General features: G+C 44.5%; 1 protein-coding gene across 1 annotated transcript; it reads right to left on the bottom strand.

Annotated features, from left to right (window-relative positions):
* Positions 1 to 10,227: 10,227 nt before the first annotated feature.
* Positions 10,228 to 12,382, bottom strand: Prop1 (PROP paired-like homeobox 1). Its single transcript, XM_034504416.1, has 3 exons — positions 12,277 to 12,382; positions 11,021 to 11,244; positions 10,228 to 10,566 (listed from the first exon to the last, which is right to left on the bottom strand). Exons 1-3 carry the CDS (start codon positions 12,380 to 12,382, stop codon positions 10,228 to 10,230), a joined length of 669 nt encoding a protein of 222 aa, XP_034360307.1.
* Positions 12,383 to 14,071: the final 1,689 nt, after the last annotated feature.

The following is a 14,071-nucleotide window of genomic DNA, read 5'->3' as shown; positions in this document are numbered from 1 at the left end:
CGTTGGCAGGGAGTCATCCAGGTGGAAGCTCTGGTCGCACCCCTCCTTAATGCCCAGGGTTGGGAGGCAAAGCCACACGAGCCACCAGTGCCAAAGCAGCTCTGATGTCGGTCAGGGTCCTCAGGGCCTTGTTACAGAGGTAACCGTTTACCGACTTCCCGGAAGCCCTGAGAACAGTTGCGTAACCCCGTGCTTTTTTTTTTTTTTTTTTTTTTTTCTGCCCCATTTGACCCAGGTAGGACGGAGTCTACTCCCCCACCCCCACCCCCACGCGCCTATTTTCTTCATTTGCCGCAATGAAGTGCCTTTCCATGATAGGCTATCAGAGAGGACTGTGGAGCTGTAGAGTGCTGGCCCAGCATGTGCAATAGCTTTGTCAAAGACAGAGCCGAGTAGTAAAAGTGGAGAAGCACTTTTACTAGTAACTCAGGGTATTTTACACTAGAAGAAAAGGGACTTCAGTGTGAACTGGAGCTAAGCTCACAGGAAGGACGTTTGGAATTTATAGCGGGAAGAACAAAGTGAGATTAAGATGACTAAGGAAAAACAGGAGGGGCAGCGGGATTCTGGCTAAAGGGCCCTAACCTCGTTCTTGCGCCGTTTGCATCAGCTATCACTTGGAGAAGTAGACGATAATTAAGAAGATCAGATAGGAAGAATGAAGGAACGGGCTAAACTACCTTAGCAAGATTTTTGCCAAAACTGGACAGTTGCAGATACCTTTAAGGATTTATTTATTTTATGTATTTGAGCACACTGTCACTGTCTTCAGACGCACCAGAAGAGGGCATCAGATCCCATTACAGATGGTTGTGAGCCACCATGTGGTTGCTGGGAACTGAACTCAGGACCTTTGGAAGAGCAGTTGGTGCTCTTAACCACTGAGCCACCTCTCCAGCCCTGCAGATACCTTTAAAATCATTGTTGGATGACTCCAGTCTCTGCCTTATTGCACAGAGTTGGAGAGACGCAAGCCTTTTGGGGAGTCAGTTTAATGTACGCAAAGAACCCTCACAATCTCCTCTTCTTTGCCTTGCTCTGGTCTAAGGGTGCCCAGGGTCTTCCAAAAACTCACAAAATAAAAATAAAGCCTTAAAAAGAGTCTAAGGCATTTTTAAATCTTGAGCAAAGACAGGTTCATTAAACTTTGTCCTTTCATTTGCTTATTGAGATTAACCTGAACTGCTTCTTCAGTTTCTCTGAAGGGTGTTGTATCTGGAGGGAGTGCAGGACACCAGACATTCGATGAACCACATTCACTAGGACTTCTTGCCTACCTACCTCAAGATGCCCCTGTGTTTCTAGGCATCCTCTGGATTCTACACTGACTAAGTCTTATTATCTACCTGGTCATTCATTCAACACATTTTTAAATTGACTCTTGTAATGAAAGCAGTAAGTTTGTTTGAAAAACAGCTATTTAAAGGCTTATTTTTTTTTTAATTTATAAATGTGTGTTCATAATTAGGGCAGCATGAGGTGACCAGAGGAGGGTGTTGTATTCCCTACAGTTGAGAGTGGTAGACTACTGTGAGATGCACAACCTGGGTGCTGGGAACCAAACCCAGGTCCTCTGCAAGGGCAGCAAATGTTCTTCTCCAGGGACCTGTCTCCCAAGCCCTAGACTGTTTTCTCCTAATTCTCTTTTGACTTGTATGTATCTGTCTTTTTGCTGCTTTGTGAGGTCTTCTCTCTTTCACATTCTCCATCTCCTTTCCACCCTTTCAACCCTCCTAACACTGTATATTAGAAAAAAAGAATAGAAAGGAAAGGGGCAGTGTTACTGTTAAACTGCTTCCTGTTGACTAGGGCATTGAGTTTCTTGGGGGCAAGTTTGATCTTCTCTGTCAGGATATCTACTTTCTCCTCCTCCTCCTCCTCTTCCTCCTCCTCCTCCTCCTCTTCCTTTTCTTCTTCCTCTACCTCCTCTTCTTTCTCCTCTTCCTCCTCCATCTTCTCCTTTCTTCTTTGTGCGTGACTACTCAACAGACAGTGACCACAGCAACCAACAGTAACCAACCAACCATCAACCATCAACTCACCAACCACAACAACCCCCAGGGCTCCAGGGCATTTACATACCCTTTCAAAAGTCTTCAGAATTCCAAACACCACACACTCACAGAGACTATCTGCAGCTGGCAAAATCACACCCCTGCTAGAGCATGAGGCAACCAGAATCAACTGTTGTAGACAATCCGAAGCAGCCCCATGCCCCGCCCCACATCTGTGATTAAAATGAAAGCATGATCCTATTTCTGTGTTTTTTAAAAGATAAATCAAAATTCTCACCACGCTTGTATTTAAATAATTTTTTTCCAGTGGCATTAAAAAAAGCCTTATTTTGACATTTCATACATAGATGTGATTGTGCTTTTCTCCTCTTTCCACCCATTTCCTACCCCTTCCTGTCTCCTCTTGGTTTGTTCTTCTCTCTAATGGGACGGAATTCTCAGAGGAGATACAAGTGGCTCATAAATACTTTTAAGTGCCCAACATCCTTAGCCATCAAGGAAATAAATACAAATTAAAGCTCCACGGAGACTCCACACACTCCAGTCAAATTGGTGTTTCTCTTCTTTGGTGGTCTGGTAGACTCTGGCACCGAGTCCTGGCCTCATTACTGGGGACTATGGTAGTTTCAGTCTCACTGCTCATCGCAGAACTGTTTAAGCTGCTTAGAGTCTCTTGATTTAATTTTGGTAGGCTGCATGTGTCTGGGAATTTACCCATCTTTTCTAGATTTTCCAGACCTTTTGGAATAGGTTTTCAAATATTCTTCAATGATTCAATGGATTTCATTGATGTGCTCTGTAACACCTCTTCTTTATTTCTAATTTCATTAACTTAGATGGTGTTTCCCTTTCCTTTGGTTAGTTTGTCTAAGGGTTTTTGGGTTTTTTAAATTATTTTCCCAATGGACAGACTACTTCATTAATGTTGCTTTTATTCACGACTTGATTGATGTCTACCCTGACCACTATTTTGGAATGGACTTACTCTTTTTTTTTTTTTTTTTAACACACCTTGAGGCACATCATAAGTAGCTTATTTGAAAATTGGTTCCAGTTTTATTGTAATATTGAAACTGGACCTACCCTAAACTACACTTTCGGTAAGTGAATCAGGTGATATTATGCACTGTAAGACCCCCCTCCAGCAAGGGGACCCTCTGTAAGACCCCCCCGCAAGGGGACCCTCACCCAAGTCCGGACCTGCACGCCCCAAGGACACACGAGAGACCTTCTTGATGCAATTGCAGAGGAGGTTTAATGACGAGGGCCCTCGGGCTGGAACATATCTCACACAGGAGATAGAGGTTCTGCGAGCCTGGACCCAGGGAACTTGGGATATTTATCGGTAGGGGTTGGGGAGAGCGGGAAAATTTGGCGCGGTTACATATGATTGGATATTTCAAACATCAGCAACTTGCAGAACTGGCAGAACTTGCAGAAACTCGGACCTCCCAGAAAAGGGAGGGAGAGAAAAGTAAACACCAAATAGCCCATTACTCACTTGGGCTAGTTTGGACTTGTCTGGGCATGCCCTTGTATGCCTTTATTTTTTGTCACCCTGCCCCTGCAGGGGCTTAATATTTTTATTATGACTATATTTAACAAATTGTTGGTGGTCTTTGCTGACCATGAATTTTTGTTATTGTTACAATGCTGCTTTCAAATTTTGTTCTCACACATGCAGGTCTTCTGCCCACTGCGGTCTGAAAGGCGAGACGAGTTCCCAGCCTCCCACCAATGATAAATTGAGGTGTGGGCAGCAGTGCAGGCTGGGAGTGATCGATGAGCGTGTGGGGGTGAGCTATCTGTGTTTTTTTGTTGTTGTTGTGCCACCCATGGCAGGGGTGAGCTATCTTTGTTTTATGTACCACCCGTGAGAAGGGTGAGCTATTTGTGTTATTTTTTATATGTGTGTGTCTTTTCTTGGCAAATCATCTGTGTGTTAGCTGTTAATCTACTGTGTTAAACATCTTGAGTTAAAAATAGGTAACATGATTGCTGGCAGAGAGGAATGAAGCTGCCGGTACAAAAATACAGCTGCAGAAAGGCGGGCAGGTCCTTTAATAAGGGGCGACTATCGCGGTTCGTGTTCCTACAGCCCGCCTACCGCATATAGGGTATACTCCAGGTAACAGCACATGGAGGGTGCCCGAGCCCAGCCCACACTTGGAGGGCGACAACTCATGGTTCCCCAGCACAGCAACAGCGTGCAACAGCTAACTGATAATTCGCCCTGCTCTGTGGCCAGAAGGGCACCAGCAGAAAGCAGAAAAAGGGGGCCAGCAGTTTTTTGGCTTCTGTAATAAAAAAGTTGATAATGATTTTTCCCAGTTTAATATGTGAAAGAGTGCTTTTTTCTTAAATTACAGCTAAAAAGTTACAGGTTGTCCTGAGTCAGAAAAATATATATATAGGCTTCCGTTTAAAAAAAAAAAATGCCATTGCTGTTTGAGACAATTTCATTATTTATATGAGACTTTCATTAAGATTTGGTTCAAAGATGAGAGTTCAGACAAGATAAAATTAAAAAAGTAATAAAGACTTGTGCTCATATGTTAGATATAAAATGTTTACTTTCCTGTTCTTGTTGTAAATCACTTCTAAAACAATATTCTAATCCAAAATAACTTTTAAAAGGTTTTTATAGAACTATGACCAAGGTTTCTATTTTTGCCAAAAGTTAATTCAAATGAGTGTCTAATGTAACTCAAGTTGCCTTTTAAAAATTGTTAATACTGTGTAAATCTTTAACATCGTAATAGTCCTTACTGTGAAATGATATTCGTTCTGATTTAATTTCTTTCTTAGAGCTTCAGAGGTGAGCTCACATTACACCTATGGACAAGGTACTGTTTACAGACTGAATTAAATTGTGGTCTCTAGCGTGATGTGAACAGCAGTCATGCAGCCTCACAGATACATTAGTCTGTACAGAGTCCTAAAAGACTATTTACTGCTTTTACAGGTGATCAAAGTAATAAATAAGATAAGAGCCTTTCTTCCACAAGACCCTTATAGGTTCTAGTCTTCAGGAGTAAAGAACAAGAGAGGACACCGAAAGAATGTTCCCTCAGACATGGGGACCCCATCAATTGATCAGGCTGTGGTCAACAGTGGGTTACAGAAGGTAAGGGACACTCAAAGGCCCACGCCAGATTCCATTGACAGATCTTGAGAGAGCTAGAGACTCTGTCAGTATAGACAAGGCTTCAGAGGCTAGAGAGACTACAAAACAAGTCATTGAAAGATTTAGGAAATATACTATACTATATCAGGGAAAAAGGAAAAGAGAAAAAGAAAAGAAAGATAAGATAGATGGGATCATAGACAGGGTTAAAATTATTGGTGATAATAGCAAGTGAGAGAAGGTTAAGGAGTAGAGAAAGGTTGCCGGGAAAGTCTAAAAGAAAGGAATAGAGAAGAGATTAAAAGATAAAAGGTTTACTGTAAGTTGCTGTGAAAGTCTAGAGGAAAAGAGTGGAAAAGATAGAAAGTCTAGAGAGAGGAAAAAAAAAAAAGAAAGGTGTCAGGGAAAGAATTTACAGAAAGCAGAGAAGAGGGACTCCAATCAAAGAGAGATAAGAAACTCCTTTAAAAAAGGACCAGTTTGCACATTGCAAATAAAGGAGCCAGCTTCAGGTCCAAGAGTGCCCTAACAAATAGAAGCCAGGGACAAGAAATCCCAGGCCTTGAAAAACATCCCAGATGGTGAAGATATTAGCTCTGTGTAAAGACAGCGATTAAGATAGACAGGGTCCTCCTCCAGGCCAATGGGCCAAAATATATTTATGGACTACCCGAAAATGGTGGACTAAGAGATGGGCTGGGTATCCCATTCATTTATGGTCATCCTAGGCTGCTCCTATCCCCTGTCTGGTTGAGGAGATACCCCCTAAGATGGACATCCAGATACAGCACTTCCTGGGCTGCAACTAACTGACAAGAATTCAACGGATAAAAGACTGACTTCAGCCAGGAGCCGAGGTAACCTGCTTTTCAGACGGAAGCAGTTTTCTCCATGCTGCTCAGAGGCAAGCCAACACTACTGTGGTGGACACAAATGTCATCTGGACTGACTCCCTACCCCTGAGATCATCGGTGCAGAGAACAACCTTGGAACTTGGGGCTGACAAGAAGACCAACATCTGCATGGACAACAGGTATGCTTTTGCCACAGCCCATGTCTGCAGGACTACATACCAAGAGAGGAAACCCTGATGAAGCCAGCAACTGTGAGTACTCGTTGCCCAGGACACCAAAAGGGAGGGAGAGAAAAGTAAACACCAGATAGCCCATTACTCACTTGGGCTAGTTTGGACTTGTCTGGGCATGCCCTTGTATGCCTTTATTTTTTGTCACCCTGCCCCTGCAGGGGCTTAATATTTTTATTATGACTATATTTAACAAATTGTTGGTGGTCTTTGCTGACCATGAATTTTTGTTATTGTTACAATGCTGCTTTCAAATTTTGTTCTCACAGCACTACAATTTGTTTTACGTCATCTTTCTTCCTCTCCTGCCTTACAGTTTTAATTGCACATAGCCCCCTGTACAGCAATCCTATCATGAATAGCCATGGTAGGGACATAAAGCCCTGCGCCAGAAGGAACACAGGGGAAAATGCTCTGATGCAAGAATGTGCCTCGAGACCTTGCTGGGCTGTTTGATTTCGATTCCATGGAGTCTCTGAAGCCTTAGCTTTGGGGCCACCTTACAACTCTGTGAGTAGTGATACAAAAATAACTCATATTAACATGTCAATAGTGTTTCTGGAACCTCAATGAATAATTCTTTCCAACTTATAAAGGCTGGTTTCACTCCTCCTAAAGTGTCTTTTTTTGGATTGGCCCAATTAATTACTGAATCATTATCACTTAATCATTGATCACTTAACTTTCAGGAAAATCTGGTTTTTCATTTCTGTTTTTTGTTTGCATGTGTTTTTCCATCTGAGAGAATCATCATTTTACTTTTCATCAAACATTATTCCTTAACAATAAGCCACAGAGGTGGGGGAACCAAAATCCCAATAAGCCACAGTGGCATCTGTGCCCCCCAAACTAAGTCAATTCTGACTTTTTCTTGTGTGTTTCAGGAACGGCTGAGAGGCCACATGCTAGCAACAAGAGCAGCAGTGAACACAGTCCACTGAAAGTTGTCCACATGAAAGGGGTTAACATATATGGTGCCTCGTCTTTATTTTTAGAAAGGAAAGGACATCTGTGAACATACTCGTATTTTTGATGATAACAAATAAATAAACTGGACACAGTTACTTATGATGACTGGCATTGTTAATGGCCAAGATCATTAAGTTAGGCGACTTTTATAAATTATTTTCATATTCAAAAAGTCTTAGGACTGATTTATAAACAGATATGCTCCACAGAGGACAGAGTTCCTCTGTGTGCATATCCTGGGTCTCCATCCTGATACTGGGGCTTGCTACTCCTGTGTGTGGAGTTAATATTCTTTCTTTATGTGTATATACTACAATGTATAATGGTGTCAGGACCAGTTGTTAATTTTAAAATATTTTTTTCATATTTTTAGGTTCTATGATATGACAAACTGAAGATTTTTTTAAAAAAGAAACTTCTCAATAGGAGGCTTTTTAAATTTAGATACACACATATGTTAGGAATATATAAAAATCCCCATTTGAGTTACAAAGAATAAATATATCTGTATAATGTGCCTTGCTTAAACAGAGAAAGAACTTTCTTGTTGGGATGTGGGTGTGCATGCTTGTAACACCAGCAGTCAGGAAACTGAGACAGGAAGACTGAGAGTTCAAGGCCTGTTTGAGCTGCACAGCAAGTTCAAAGCCAGCCTGCATCACAGAATGAGACTGTGTCTGAATAAAGTAAAACTAAACCAAACAACAAATTTTGCTGAGAGACTCAGAAGTCTGAAAGAAATGACAGGAGACACCTTGTATTTGGTTAAGAAACCTTTTAAAGTTACCCAAGATTCTCACATTTCAGTTGTTAGTCATTGTGGTTCTGGTACCAGAGCAGAGAAAGGACTTGGTGGCCTGAAGCCGCCCCTTTACCCATGAGAACCTGGTGAATGAAAACATACGACCTTATAAAGCTAAGGGCAAAGTTACAGCATGGTACAGGAATAACTCATTAGCTGATAGGGGTGGGGGTGGGGAGGAGAAACAAACACAGAACTATTTTATTACACATAGTAAATTAAATTTCAGATGACTCAAAGCATAACGTTTTTATCCTAGTGACAAAGAGAACATTGAAGAAGCCACTGAAAGCAAAGAGTTTATCAGCTGGGTTCTTCTGCAAAACATAGAACACAGAAAATGAACCAAATGACCCTTCTAAATTCTACCAGTTCTACAAAATGGGCACAATTCTAGATATTTAAAACAAAAGTTAAGTCCTTACATACATAAATGCCTAGGAAATTGGGGTCTAACTTTCTTAGTGAACCCTCATTGAAAAAGTCAGAAAACAAGTAACAGATCATCGAAAGCAGTCTCCATAAATACAAGCAGCACCCCAGCATTCTCTCAGTGAAAGATGGCTACATTGACCCACAGGTGCTCCTATCTCAAAGGCTACAGAGAAGGAAAAAACATAAACTTTTAATAAGACCCCGAATTTTATCTCTTACTAGAAATAAAGGAAAATTTAAAGATGAGTAAATGTGACATCATTCTCAATGGTAATAAACAACAACAACAAAAAACCCACCAAGGATGTGCTGAAGCTAATATTTTTGATGGACTAAAGATTAGTGGAGTTATCTCTCAGCATCTGTGTAGGATTGGTTCTAGGCCCTTTTTCAGAGATCCAGATACAAGAATATTCAAGTATTTGCATACTATTTGCATAATCTATGCAAGCTCCCTGTTGTATGTTTTCATCATATCCAATCTGCAGCCCAAGGACCTCAAGAGTCCTCAGACAGCTATGAATGTTCCCCAATACATTTGTATATACGTCGTTTCACAGTACCAAAATGTCAGACATCCCTGCATCATTTCTGTATTTTCAAGACCTAATACTATGTAATACCACATCATTTGTTGCTAAGCTGAATCGCTAATAATGACAATAAAAATCAGCACACACACACACACACACACACACACACACACCACATTTGGAATGTTTTTAAACTTTTTTTTTTCTGAGACAAGGTTTCACTCTGTATCCCAGCCTGGCATGGAACTCACTGTGTAGTTCAGAGTATCCTTCAACTGGAGATCCTCCCAGATCCTGAAATTCCAAGTAAGCCATCCTCAGAGCCTGTACATCTAGGAGACAACTTCATAATCTTTCCCAAGGTTTGTCCGGCACAATAAGATAATTATCTAGATATGTTCTAGGGGAATTTTGACTGTAGGAATTTTTGATATTTAAGAAAAGGTACAAGCATCATGCATATTTACATGTGGAGGCTTGCTCCCTAAAGATTCTTCCATGATCTCAATCAATAAGTGAGTTACAGATAAAACGAGTATGTCACAATCCACACAAAACAGAGTGGTATCACCAATAAGGCTATAATGTGTTTTTGGGGGGGAGGGGCTGAGACCAAGGCACTTCAGGAAAAAAAAAAAATCCTTTCCTGAACATGAAGGCCTATGAGCCTGGTGTGGTTTGTGGACAAGTTTGCCTCAGGTCTAGTAGTTTCTTTGCCATGAGCAAAGTACGTTCACACCTGCAGCTGATTTTAAAGGCAGATGCTGACAACTCCTGCCAACCATGCGGGTGGCATCCTGTGCTCAGATAGGCAAAAGTGTTTGGGAGGTAAGAGAGACTAAGGGGAGGGAGACTATGAGGAACCATGCACATAAAAATAGGGCCCAGGAGCAGCGTATCTGCTGAAAAGAAAGCAAAGCCAGGAGGTGACTCAGCCACAGCTCAGGGTCTCCCACTGGGGTCTTCAGGTTCTTCCTGGATTGCCTTTCACCAAGGGCATCCATTGACCCTATCTCCATCATCTTTTCTTTTTGAGCTTTTTAGCCTACCAGCTAACCCCTTCATAGTCTCTCAGCTCCTTATCCCATAGATAGCTCGTCAAGCTCTCCCCCAACCTTTTTCCATATCTAGTTTTAAACTGCACTCCTCCCCCCCACCCCCACCCTTGTCATGTTTCTAACTTTACCCTTAGGAGGAAAAGGGAGCCCCCAATTTTCTTGTGTTTCCCAGAGGGTTATTGAAAGAGGGTGACTTATCACCACTTAGTTCCAGGACTTTGGGGTCTCAAGGCTGAGGGGAAACATGGGTGGGGGTGGGGCACAGGGCAAATGGCCAGTGGGGGTTGTGTGCAAGGTGGGGTACCAGTCCTCAGGCTGGGGAGGAAGAGCGAGTGAGGCACCCGTAGAGGGCTGGGAGGGGAGAGCGTGGCTGTAGGGATGAGGGAAGCAGGGTACTGGCGGAGGCGGTGCTGTATAGCTGTAAGGATAAGCAGAGGACTCTGGCAAGAAGCCCGAGAAGGTGGCCGTAGACAGATGGGCTATTGGCTGGAGTAATGACCGCTCTTGCTTCCTTTGCTTAGCCCTGCGGTTCTGGAACCAGACCTGGGGAGAGGGAAGAGAAGACGCATCCGTACTCCTGTCCCAAATGGGTGTCAATATCTTATACCCCACCAAAGACGGGGAGTGACACCTGCTGTATCACCAGAGCAAAGATAACTCTTCCAGAGGCTCATCTGAGTCAGGGTTGTGAGGAAGTAAAAGCCTCAAGCTCACTTCTAACCCGTAGCCAACTCTCCCAGCTCTGACACCTTCGAGTCAGAAATGGCAACTCCTGAATTATAGCTCTCCAGACCTCCATCCAGTAGCCATCAAGTTAGATGAGCTTAGAGCTGGGGTCGGGTGCACTGGAGATTATGTTGACTGCTGAATGAATCCTATATTCTGGTGAATATTTAAATTAGGGTTAAAAGCCCCCATGGTTATGCCCAGACAATCCCCTCCCGCAAGCAGCTAGACAGTGTTTGTTTCTTTCCCGAGTACCTTAGGGTATCATCACCTGAATTCTGGCTTCGCTGAGGCCTGTGTCTTGGGCAAGCCCTTCTCGAGCCCAGATGTCAGGATACTGGTTCCTCTCAAAGGCTGACTCCAACTGTTCCAGCTGTGCTGGGTTGAAGGTGGTGCGGTGGCGGCGCCGGGAGTGGGGTCGGCTCCTCTGTGGGCAAAGCTTAGGTCTCCCCAGCCCTGTACCAGAGAGTCTTCTATAAGCCCCAGGGCTCCTGTCTATGGAGGGAGGGAAATGGAGGGACATCTCCCTTACAAATGGGACCACCCAGCCCATCCTTGCACTACTGTTGCGGGTTCCCGTGTTCTGCTTCGTTCCTGAGACATTGTTTCCCCGTGGGACTCCCGGTCCCACAAGAACTGTTTGAGCTTTCAAATCACAACTTCTGCCTTCAGCCTTTACAGCTGCTCTGGTACACGCCCCAAGGTATGTGCCTCACTTTCAGACACACATATGACCCACAGGACACACTTTGAGATTCTCCTCTTTGCTGCCTACCAAGAACTACTTAGGTTGTCACTTGCAGTTTTTATTTCCCATGCACCTCCTTCATATGTCTCTCCGTCTCTACACACCCCTCCCTGCCTCGGCCTGGCTCAGGAAGATGAAGTTTTCCCCCGCCCATGTATATGCAGACACAGTCTCCACGCTGGGATGAACTTCATGACTTGTCTCTTACCTCTGCCCTGGCCCTGCCACCAGCCTGCAGGAACTTGAGCTCGTGGGAAAGGCTTGCCTCTCTTCCCCCAAAGCTCTGTAAGCCCTCATATTAATTAGTCTAAGAGCCACCAGGACAGAGAGAACAGGGAGGGAAGAGGAGACACCTGGGAAGGTGGGTTCCAAGGAAAGGAGGGGCCTGGAGTAGAGACATCCATCCCCAGGGGGAACTAACCCCTCTATGTTCCCAGTGTCTTCAGACAGGTACTGAACTGCCCTCCCGGGAAGAAAACCCTGAACCCTCCAGCTCTCTCCGAGGAGGAGGGACCTTGGGCAAGCATAAGGCTCGAGCTTTGCTGCTGCCCTAGCCCTAGCCAGTGCCTTTCCACAGTCCCCTCAGGCAGGGCCTCACTTCCCAACCTGTAAGGCAAAAGATTTCTGCAGTCTTACGTCCTAAGGTCCCCAAAGCTCCAATTCTGCGTTCCGCCTGTCAACCTTCTGAAGTATAAACCATTCCCCAAAGCCAACGCGGCCTTGGGACCCATGTCTGCTGCTCCCTCAGGAACCCAAGCCCACCCTAGGGATCCACTCACCTACTGTGGAGATCAGAGTCCCAGAGGCCACGTGTGGCTCAGGCAGGGATCGGCCACAGGCATGGCCCTTCGTTTGCTTTTCCTGCTGGCTCCTTTGAGCTTCCATGGCTAGCCACCCAAATCAAAGATGGCCTAGCCTGCTGTCCTCGAGTCTGTGTCTTCCTGTAGTCTTTCTCTGTTTCTGTCTATCCTGTCTTGTCTTCTGTTCTCTCTTCTCCCTGTTTCTACTTTCTAGCTTTTTCTGAGTCTCTTCCTTGGTGCTCTCTGTCTCTGTCTCTGTCTCTCTCTCTCTCTCTCTCGTGTGTGTGTGTGTGTGTGTGTGTGTGTGTGTGTGTGTGTGTGTGTGTGAAGTATAGCTAGATACCTGTTTGCTCACAGTTTCCCCCTTTTTCCTAACCCTCTATCCTTCCTCCGAATTCACACCTCATCCTCCCATCTCATCCTCCCTCTCTTGGCTTTGCCCAGTTTTCTCTCTGCCCTTACTTCCTGATGCTCTGTTTTCTCTAAACTATCTACTTTCTCACGATACCTTTCTTTCTCCCTTAGTCTTGAAGAAGAGACCTCCTCCTGGCCCCATCAGCCCATCCAATCACTTCTTGGTCACCAGAGCCCCCCCCCTCAGGGGAGGATCACAAGCCAGATGAGAGAAGGTGCTCCGTCAGAGGGTCCAGGGGCTGAGGCCAAGAGCTCATATTCCCAGGGGAGCAGATTCTTTTGTCCTGTTAAATCTCCCTTCTGAGAACAGGCAAGGGACAGAGGTGAAAAAACATTCCTACTGAGACACCCCTCCTCTGAACCCCACTGTAGGGAGGGGAACAGAGAGAAGGACATGGGGAGTAGGAACAAAGTATCACATCCCAGCATATGAGTGAGCAGTTCTCAAAAGACCTACTCCCAGGAAACTCCAAGGGTGAAAAATCACAAGTGCATGTTGGTCCTCTCAGATACCTTGGTACCCCTAGGACAGTAGGACCCTCCAGGACACATTGAAACAGAGAACCTTCAAGCATTACTAGGTGATCCCCATCCACACTGTCCATAAAACCCGGTATGGGATCCCACACCTGCTGGCCCTCCCTGATCCAAGTCCACCCTCCAGATTCACTCAGCCTTGAATGAGTGGCCTTGCCAGCAAGCCTCCAGATATCAGAGTTCCTGAGTACTCTCTGATTTCCTCACTCAACCATTACCTCCTCACTCATTCAGAACCCTGAGGTATGACCTGGCAAGGTGACCTAGATCCTCCAGAGCGTCTCAGTTCCAAGTGTGTCCCTCCCAACTGAGACCTCAGGTCTCACCTCGAAATAACTTCAGGTTCTCAGACTCTGCCATTGTGATTCTTCAAGGACACCCTAACACATAGCTTCTGTGAGAGGTCAGGACAAGCTGGTGCCTCTAGTGCTGCCTCTTGGGGTGATTTTGACTGTGGAAGGTTTTTTTTGGTATCCTTAGGATATCCTGCTCTTTTAAGCGCAAGCAAACATCTTAGGACAGACATTAGGGTCCTCCAAGACACACTGAAGCCGGGAGACTCTTTGATAACCAGGACTTTCCATCTTCACCATATGATTCCCATGCCCTCCCTCCATAAAATCCTGGCTTCTCAGGACACACACGGATGACTCATGAATCCCTTCATGACTTACAACCCGATCCCCAAGGTCAGACTAACTCCTCAAATACATCCCTTAAAACCATCAAGACTATCCAAAACAGGATAACCATCAAGGTCCATTTTAAAGACTAATTAACTTGTTATCGTTATTATGGATGTGTGTACGCATCTATAGAGACC

The sequence above is a fragment of the Arvicanthis niloticus genome, chromosome 6 (genome assembly GCF_011762505.2).
Source record: "Arvicanthis niloticus isolate mArvNil1 chromosome 6, mArvNil1.pat.X, whole genome shotgun sequence".
Classification (NCBI taxonomy): domain Eukaryota; kingdom Metazoa; phylum Chordata; class Mammalia; order Rodentia; family Muridae; genus Arvicanthis; species Arvicanthis niloticus.
The sequence above is the reverse complement of the archived record's forward strand: the minus strand, read 5'-3'. Positions and strand labels throughout refer to the sequence as shown.

What these genes read in the sequence shown, in the direction of transcription:
- Prop1 (XM_034504416.1), bottom strand. Translation starts at nt 12,382, where the DNA reads ATGGAAGCTCAAAGGAGCCAGCAGGAAAAGCAAACGAAGGGCCATGCC. An exon ending in GACTCTGATCTCCACAGTAG is followed by an intron (nt 11,245 to 12,276) that starts GTGAGTGGATCC and finishes CTCCCTCCATAG; the next exon opens with ACAGGAGCCCTGGGGCTTAT. An exon ending in TCAGCGAAGCCAGAATTCAG is followed by an intron (nt 10,567 to 11,020) that starts GTGATGATACCC and finishes CCCTCTCCCCAG; the next exon opens with GTCTGGTTCCAGAACCGCAG.